The sequence below is a fragment of the Wasmannia auropunctata genome, unplaced genomic scaffold (genome assembly GCF_000956235.1).
Source record: "Wasmannia auropunctata unplaced genomic scaffold, wasmannia.A_1.0 LD335708.1, whole genome shotgun sequence".
Lineage (NCBI taxonomy): Eukaryota > Metazoa > Arthropoda > Insecta > Hymenoptera > Formicidae > Wasmannia > Wasmannia auropunctata.
This window is the reverse complement of record NW_012027182.1, coordinates 33071-42669: the sequence shown is the minus strand read 5'-3', so window position 1 is coordinate 42669 and position 9599 is coordinate 33071. Positions and strand designations below refer to the sequence as shown.

General features: G+C 25.9%; 1 protein-coding gene across 2 annotated transcripts in view; it reads right to left on the bottom strand.

Annotated features, from left to right (window-relative positions):
* Positions 1-1692: 1692 nt before the first annotated feature.
* Positions 1693-9599, bottom strand: part of LOC105456373 — a 29600-nt gene continuing 21693 nt past the window's right edge. For both annotated transcript variants that reach the window (XM_011700343.1, XM_011700342.1), the window contains exons 3-4: positions 8401-8879; positions 1693-4093 (exon numbers count right to left, since the gene is read on the bottom strand). In XM_011700343.1, the coding sequence (XP_011698645.1) occupies positions 3947-4093; positions 8401-8879 (626 nt within the window). In that variant the 3' untranslated portion in view covers positions 1693-3946. The remainder of the gene's footprint in view (positions 4094-8400; positions 8880-9599) is intronic.

Sequence of the window (9599 nt, the reverse complement as noted above, 5' to 3'; positions counted from 1 at the left end):
GATTTTAAAGTTCTTCTTATTTGTTTAAATAAATTTATCTTTGGTGAATAAGTTAGCAAAATTTTGTAATAGTTTCATTGAATCTCATGGGAAATTAAAACAGCTGAACTTAATCAACTGTCATTTTTTAAAGACAAATAGGGAATAGGAAAAATATCTTTCAACAGAGAACATTTTATTAGTAGTTTTATTTACATAAAAGAAAACTTGATTTAACATTACTTTTGACAAAAGATTTGATAATATTTTTAATTTCTGAAATATATGATATACATACAAATTCTGAATAATATATTCAGAATTTAGCATCTCGAAAATATGTATCTTAAAGATCAGCCGTACTTGGCTTTATAAACATTTATTAAATGATAAAAATATTTCCGATCGTCTTTATTTTAATAAATAAAACTGAACTGTCCTTTGTTAAGACATTTTATTTTTCCTATTCCTTATATGCGTTTAAAAATAACAGCTGATTAGTTTTAATAACTTTCCATGGGGCATTCTGTATTTTAATACAGTTTCTGAAAATTCGCTGAAATTTTGCTGAAAGTGAATTTTTCAGTAAAAATGTGAAAAATCACTGCAATTAAACTAAAATTTTCTCTAAAAAGACCTTCCTCTGAATGGCAAAAGGCTGCTTGATTAAATTGTCTGAAACTCCGGGAAATGTTTATTCATGTGATGCTGATCAAAGTCCTCATGACACTCAATAATCGATTGTTCACCTGATAGAAGCGTAGAAATACATTGAAAGAAACGTAGAAATACATTCTTATAGCTTATAGGAATCGTATCACTAGAAAATTGATACATTTTCTCGATTTTCCTTTCCGATGCTGCTGTCGACTAACAATAAGTCGATTATTGAGTGTCGTGCTTATAAATATTTTTGATTAGCATCACATTAATGAATATTTCTTGGAGTGTTAGAACAGCTTTTTGCAGCAGTTTTGTGCAAGATCCTTTGACATCTTTGCTAAGGGTGTTGTAAAATTACTAAAAATATGCAGAAATTGATCTTTCAGCAATCATTTTTTTACACGAAAAAAAAATTTAAATGGGTGAAAAACGTTATAATATTTGGCATTACAAAACCCTTGTATTTTCACATAAATTATACCAGTCATGATAAAGTAAAACGAAGAAGAACATAAATAACACAAACATTGTTACTACTAATCATGCTGGTTTTGTTGTTAATCTTTAAATTTCTGACCTTTTTGTCATTTGAATGCTGATATTTTTATACATATAATAATTGAAAGGCTCGATATAAAAACCAATTTCATTTTTTAATTACTTTGAGTGAATTTAATATATCAAACTTCAAGTTGAATTTAACGTATTAAACATTCTGCATTTTTGATATCACAAACTTCGGACTTCAATAGCTTCAAACAAAGTGACTTTACATATTTCAATGTCTAAAACGTTGAAAAAGTTTAGCAAAATTCTTAAATACAAAATGTCTAAAAATCTCATAAATTAATATTGTTATAAATAATAGATATGTTATTCATAAAACATTTCTCTCGAAACTAAATAATTTTTATGTATGCTGTTTTTATGTAAAATGCATTTGTCTTCGAGATTTGTTTTTTTTTTAATGAGGAGGACATTATGCATTATATCTATAATGCAGTATATAAAATTGATATTAACAATTAATAAACATATTTCTGTTTAAAGTTAGTTTCAAAAAATGCTTTGCTATTTGATTCATACAATTATAAATCGATGATAAAATTAATCCTTATATTTCGATTTTTTAAAAGTTAAAATAAAATTAGAGACCCTCGAGTAAAAATTTAATTTTTGATTACTTAATCTAGTTTATCTCAAAGAATTAAACTGAATATAATGTTTTCTTTTCATAATTTACAAAAAAGTTCTTAAAAATCATTAATAATTCATGTTTAAGTTATTACAGCCATGCATATAATAATACTGTTCAAAAAGAACGCACAAGAATGAAAGTTATCGCTTTCTATAGTTTTTTGGTTTTTAATACAATCCTGTTTATTAAGTTCTTTCTCTAGTATTATTAATATCTTTAAAAAATTTGCGATGAAAGCTGCAAAAAGGATTATTTCAATACCACAAAAAATAAATTTTGAAATTTCTTGACTTTTCCATGTTTTTCAGACGACCGACAGTGGAAAATTTTTCATAACCAGTATCAAATATATAATTCTAAATTTTAATGTTTATAAGATATTGCAGAATAATAATAAATAATTTATATTATTAGAAGCAACACAAATTTAGAAATTTAATAACGTAATATAATTCCAAATGCACATTTATGTCAAATTGTTAACATTGCTTTAACATTGTCGTTTCGACATTGTGCTTTAAATCACAGAAAAAAATTTCTTTGGTGCAACTGAATTTTCCGTTGCTTCGGGATTAAATAAAAACTTAATTCTAAAAACAGAAAGATTTCTGCAGAAATTTCTATACGATCAATTAATTGTTTTTAATTATTTCAACTAAGTTTTAATCTCGCTAAATGTTCAAATATTTTCGATCGCAATAATAAATCGAACAAAACCGTAATTTTCAAAATTTTTTCCATTTTGTAAAAAAAATCGTTTCATTCACATTCTATTACTGTCATTCCGATTATCTATACTTTCTGGAAAAGGATTTTCAAATCTGAAAAAGCAATATAAACGGAAACAATTATGTACAAAAATTATCGCGTTTCGACGATAAAACAGACGACTTCAGCATCTTTAACGAAATTGAGTAAAGTTCCAAATTCCAGACTTTTTTATATCTTTTCCTGATTTTTCCGAGTTTTTCCTGACCAATTTAAATTTACATGACTTTTCATTTTTCTGGTTTTTCAGGCCTGTGGCAACTCTGAATTTTGATATACATATAACAATTATGATATGTAATATGTTAAAGAAATTTTATTGCTACATATTACGACTTCTTGCCCAAAGGAATTTGTTGCTTGATTGTGTTAAAAAAATATATTTATGATTAATATAAGATCTTAGTCAAAGTTACAATTTACACAGGCCAATACAATAGCTTTCATATTAATTACAAAGAACTTTTTAATCATAATTGATGCAAATAAATTTTTTTTTTTAAACTAAAAGTCTCAATAACATATTTAATTTTGATTACAATAAAACTTCTCCAATATATCATAGATAATATGCCCAAATAAATTAAAATAATTTTTTTGTAATTTATTTAACCATAAATTTTTTCAAAATTGTAAGAAAGCATTTTGATAAACAAGATCATATTCAATGTTTAAAAAAAGTTATGGAAAATAATTATTCTCATTTTTGTGCTCAAAAAAGTAATTGAATAGAATTGATAATTCATTATTTTCTACATATCAATCATTGATCTAATCAGTGAGCTTTACTTACTGATGATTATTTAAACATTGTTACCATATTCGATATAAAAAATCAAATTCTTACTTGAAGATCTCTAAGGCTATTAAACTCTCTGTCTCATAATGAACAAATTTCTCAGATAGCCATATCTGTCGAAAACAGATTTTATAAAGTCTGCTACAAATTTTATCGACAGAATGCCAGTAGAAATAACAGAATGTGCTAACAGAATATAATAATTGAGCAAAATAAACCATTTCGTAATCATTTAAATACAATATATTTTATTTAAATAATTACGGAATAACAAATTCTTTTCAGTTTCTATATTGGTACTCTGCTGGTAAGATATGCGAGCTTAATACAAATACAATTGATGTCGATTTGTCGCAATATTCTGTTCAAATCTATTGGTAAACTGTTAACATGTGTGCTTACTGGACTTTCACAATTCTTATAAATATATCGCTCTATTTTTCGCCATTGAAACAAAGTATTTTACCGAATAACTATATATCATAATATTGGTCATTTTAGGAAGAAACTTAAGTACATCTTGACCTGAGATCGGATGACTAGCATTTTCGATTATTATTCGCGCCACTATGACGAACACGTAAACGGTCTTGGCGACGAAGTCGCTTGCCTTTTATCTGACGCACTTTATTGTTTCTTTCTAGACGGGCCTTCTTCAGATTCTGAGTTGTGCGCTTCTTTAGCACCTGCAAAGAGAGAATATACAAATATTTTAATTTAAAAATAACTAATTGTATGTATCAATTCGACTCAAATAATTAAAATTTAAATGAAAACTAAAAAAAGACAGGCACGATGTTCACATCACAGAGACAGGCACAGGTACAAAAAGAAAAAATATATTAATAATTAAAATTAAATACAATATAATTAAATAAAAGACACAAACGTTTCGATTTACATATATTAAACCATCCTCAGTGGAGATAAATTCTTCTATTCTCGTTTGCTGATACAAGTCTTAATACAAAATGGGATGCATTTATGGCTCCTTTGTCGCTGTCCATTTACTGCCACTAACACATTGACAGTTATACTTACAATTTTATTTTTTTAAATTTGTCCAAACCCCATGTTATTACTACGGATTGCGTGTGAAAAAATATTGATCAATTGGAGAAAAGAATTTTTCATTTGTATTGTAAGTCTTTGACAATAAATTGCGAGCGATTTTTCAAACTTTGATGAATTAATTTTTACTTTTATATTTTTTTATAATTTATACTTTTATAATTTTATACATTTTATTGTAATGCATTGCTAACCCACTGAGGATGATTTAATATAAATCGAAATATTTGGGTCTTTTATTATACATATGTATATATTTAATTTTAATTATTAATTTATTCTTTTTGCATCAATATCATGCCTGGCTTATTGCTGCTTTTTATTTATCATTTAAATTTTGAAAATATTTAAAAAGACAATTTAAATTCTCAAATTAAATTTTAAGAACTTAAAAACAGAAAAGAGAAACATAAGATTTAATGATTTAAAATTGTGAATATTTAACGACAATGTTTAAATATAAAAATTTAGAAACTTTTAATTAAAAAAGGAATTAATTATATAAATACTATAAAAAATGTGATGAGAGTTAATAATAAGAAAATCAGTCAATGCTGCAAAAAAAAGATTACAATAAAAATTAATTTCACAATCAGATTTTATATTATACCATGACATATTGAATAAAAATTCACAGATTACAAAAGTTCATGCCCGATTTTTTATTAAAAATTATCTAGGTATCTGGCAAAATATAAGTCTTTATTTAATTGATTAAATAATCTTCGTCGTTTTCTGTAATCTGTTTCCAATATTACGATTGGATATTAGCGATTTGTCAAATAATTTTAAAGTGTTTCTTAAGTCTTCGAGTGGGAAATTTTTTTTGCTATTCATAATGTTTTGTAATAATCAGAATAAAATGATAATCGGATAGTGCGATATCAGAATACGGAGAATGCAATAGGAAAATCTATTCAGCTTTCTAAACTTGCGCTAGATTTATTGTATATCAAAGTGCCAGTTCTTCTGGATTGTTAATTTAAATTATTGATAATACTTATTAGAATTAAACATTTAGCCAGTGGAAAATAGCTCAAAAGAATTCTTCCAAGGACTTCTTTATAATATCAGATAACATCATCTTCTACACTGAGAAAATAAATTACTTAAAACAAATAAATATGTTTCAGGTACCCCTCAAAAAAATCATTTCTTGAAGCAAGTAAAATTTTTTTGTTTTGAGTAATTTTTTTTTCAGTGCAAACACTTTTATTTAAAATAAAAAAATTTTACTTGCTTCAAGAAAATTATTTCTTTGAGGGGTACCTGAAACATATTTATTTGTTTTAAGTAATTTTTTTCTCAGTGTAGAAACTAACTTTTGACATGGGTTTATTTTCTTTTTCTTCAAATCTGTTTGCATAAAACATTATTCTTATTCGAACATCAGGTTTTGAACAATATTCAATCTTCTTTAATTGCCGAAATGTATCGATCTATCAGCATTCAGCTTTTTAGCAATCTCTTTTGTTGAAATTTTGGAATTGGTGTCCACTAAATTGCACACAATGTCATTTTCAATGCCAGAAGGCCAACCAGAGCGTGGCTAATTTTTGATGTCAAAATTAATGTCAAAATTTTGCAAATCATTTCTTGTAGTTCTTATGCTTTGTGTTCAATCTTCGTAAGCTTTCTCAATATTTTTACAACAGTTCCAATTGTTTCATTTTTTTCTAAACATGAAGTATAATATGCTTAAAATGAATTTTTTGTATTCATTCATTTTCAATATTTTTTTCACAATTCAAACATGATCAAAACAAATTAATTTCATGAGAAATTCACCTTTCAAGTAATATTCAATATGTTTGAGATTAAACAGTGAAATAAACAGTTGAATAGTATCGTCACCGTCAAATAACATTTATTGAAATGAGGCATAAGCTTTTTTACTCATTGCATTATACTATTTTGTTAAATAAAATATGTCTTTGATATAATTTTCTTCAAAAAATAAAGAATGAAATGTAATTGTTTTAAGTTTACGTAAAATACATGTTAAAAATAAACATTATTTTTTATTTTGTTTATTATTATATCTGTGAGTATGATTTTACATGAAGTATATGTAAAATCGTATATGATAATAATATATTCAATTTTCAAAAACGAAAAAAATAAAATAATATTGTTATGTATTATAATTTGGTGAAATATTTTTAAAGTAAAATGTTACGTGTTATTCTATATATAAATCTTATGTCATTTAAATTTTAGCTGTAAAATCTATTATGTGATAATTGTATTACATTATGGCCAGTATTCACACTCTACTTTTATTTCAAGATCAAGTAATGTCTTAATATGCCAATTGCAATAATGACTGTGTAATTGGTTTATGGATACCGACCTATACCTGCGAACCGTTATGCTGAACATCCTGTATATAATTATAGGTATAGAGTATATGAATAATTTTCTTTTATTTATCATTTCATTACTTTGTTATTATTCAAGTACATCACTTTCTAATTCTTATTCAAATACGTTATTCGTATTTATACTATTTTCAATTCTAAATGTTATCAACAAAATATACAACAAATAAGTCTGTATACATTTATATGTATATTTATTTATATCAATTAATTCATCTCATTATTCTATATATAAAATATTGAAGATAAATTAATATTAAAGAAATATTTTTTCCTAATATACTTTGTATGAATTTTTATTTCAAAATATATGTACCTACATATGTTATAGTTTTAAAAAAATTGCTTTTTTCAAATTGCTGGAAAAAACTAGAAAAATTTCGGTTTCTTTAAAAAAAAAATTGTTTTCTTTTGCGAAAAATTGCTATGTAAACAATATACTGCCTAATTTTTAATATTTTTCATCATATTAAATATGAATTGGAATTCAGAAAGTAATGTAAGTGACTTAATGTGATTTATTTTAATTTGCTCGCTAAAATGTGTAAATTTTTTGTTTAAATTAGATATAAGCTTATGACTCGTATAAATTATAACTCTCGTATTTTATAGCATTGTTAAAATAAGACACTTCGTATAAACGCTGGAATTAATAATGAGTTAATATTTATGTTTACATTTGAATACTATATTCCTTAAGGTGAGGATTATTTATTATTAAATAAACTGTTTTAGGAAACGCAATCCTAATAACTAGTGTAAAGATTAATTTAAGTTGATATTTATATTCAGTATTTTTAAAGAGTTTTGATTATTAATGATAATTGTCAAGAGCCATATAGTTTTTTTTATTTATTCTTGTGTAATTTGCTTTTTATTTCTTTTGTATTTAACATTATTAGCAATAAATATATGCTTGTCATAAAATTTTAAAATTTCGAAAAGTATATCAAAGTGTTGCAAATGTGAAATGTGATAGGTTTTATGAATATGTACGTGAAATTTTTCATTGAATTTTTCTACCCCTTTAGAAAGAAACTGAAAAAATCCACGAAAAAATTGAAAAAACCGATTTTCTTTCCAGCCTTTAAAACTATAATGTATATATAAAAAATATGGAGTATCTCTTAAATGCATATATTATTTTATTTTAATATCTTTAATTTTGCTAATAACACGCAAAATGATTAACAGAATCAAATTATTTAAACAAAATTGGTTTCGTCCAAAAATATATTAATAATATTTCATAAAAGAAGTTGTTAGTTATAAAATATTTATCGTCTAATATACAATATTTTCCCACTAAAATAGATTATGAATTTTTTATTTGTAAAATAGTTTTTTAATAGTTTATTTTCGTGATATATTTGAAAATTTCAATATTTTTGTAATATTATCGAGCATCAAGATCCATTTTAACCGTTGGTATTTTCCCATCTTAATTGTTTGTAACATTCCATTTATCCTGATATTTAATTAGTCAATAATTTTTCTCAGTTTATAAGAACCTAATATTTGAGAATTTGGGAAATTCATACCTCCTGAGCTCGTTCCTGAGCAGAACGAAGTTGATTTCCAATTCTAGCTTGGTTGTTATTGCTATCAGACGTAGATAATTTGTCATTATGAATGGCTTGCAATTCTGCAACCACTCTGCGTGAGAGTTCGTCAATGTTATTTCGATTTGAACTGCTATCTAAAGATGTGGGCATGGTACACAACGTGGTTGTGGAGGATGAGAGATCAGCTGGCGGTACTGCAGGAATTTCTTGAAAAACATCAGCGTTATGTAACACACCAACATCTTTTTGGCTTTTCATCCATCCGTCCGGTGAGGGAGGCGGAGTGTCTGGTGCGATAGGAGATGTTATTGTCCCTGACACGACGGAATAGACGGACATGCTAGGATGCTCTATCAATAGATTTTCCATGGGCGAAGTTGCCACTTTCACGGGTCCTTCCTGCGTGAACACTGCAGGTGGCATTTCATACCACGGCTCCTCCAGCGTACCCTCAACTGAAAAGAAAGAAAAGTGAGCGCGACAGTATAATCTGTTAAAATAATCATAAAGATGATAAAAAAAGAAAAAAATACTAAAGAAAAGGGACACAGAAATTTCAGAATAATTTTAGTAAATGTTGTTCTTAATGTTGTATAATGTCTAATGTATAAAATGATGCGTCATTGTGAACAAATTTGGACGCACATCTAGAAATTGAATGAAAGTAAAATATTGTTGTAAATGATGTTATGTGTTCATATTTCCAGAGCAACATTTATAAAATATTTGAAATAATATTAAAACATTTTTTTAATCAGACAAGAGGAGGCTTATCTATCTTTTTTTTTCTTGGAAGTATTTTAAATAAACAACGTATGTATAGTGAAATTGAGTATTTCTAAATATTTGGAAATATATGTTTAGATACTTTAAAAACATTTAAAAACCCTTTATAGTCGTACAATTTAATAATTATTTAACAAATTTCGCTTACATACACAATAAAAATTGTTCAAAAATTATTCTTAATATCATAATGTTAAGGCGATGCTGGAAGGTCGGAAAAATTTGCACGAGGTCGATAAAGTAGACTCGTCAGTGTCAGTGGTATCTTTAAGAGGATCCTAAATCCTAGATCAAACTCCAAAAATCCGCTGTTTACCGACAATTGTGAGTATGTATGCGTGCGATATTGATGTAGTAGTGTGTAGTGATGTGTCATGTTTATTACCACA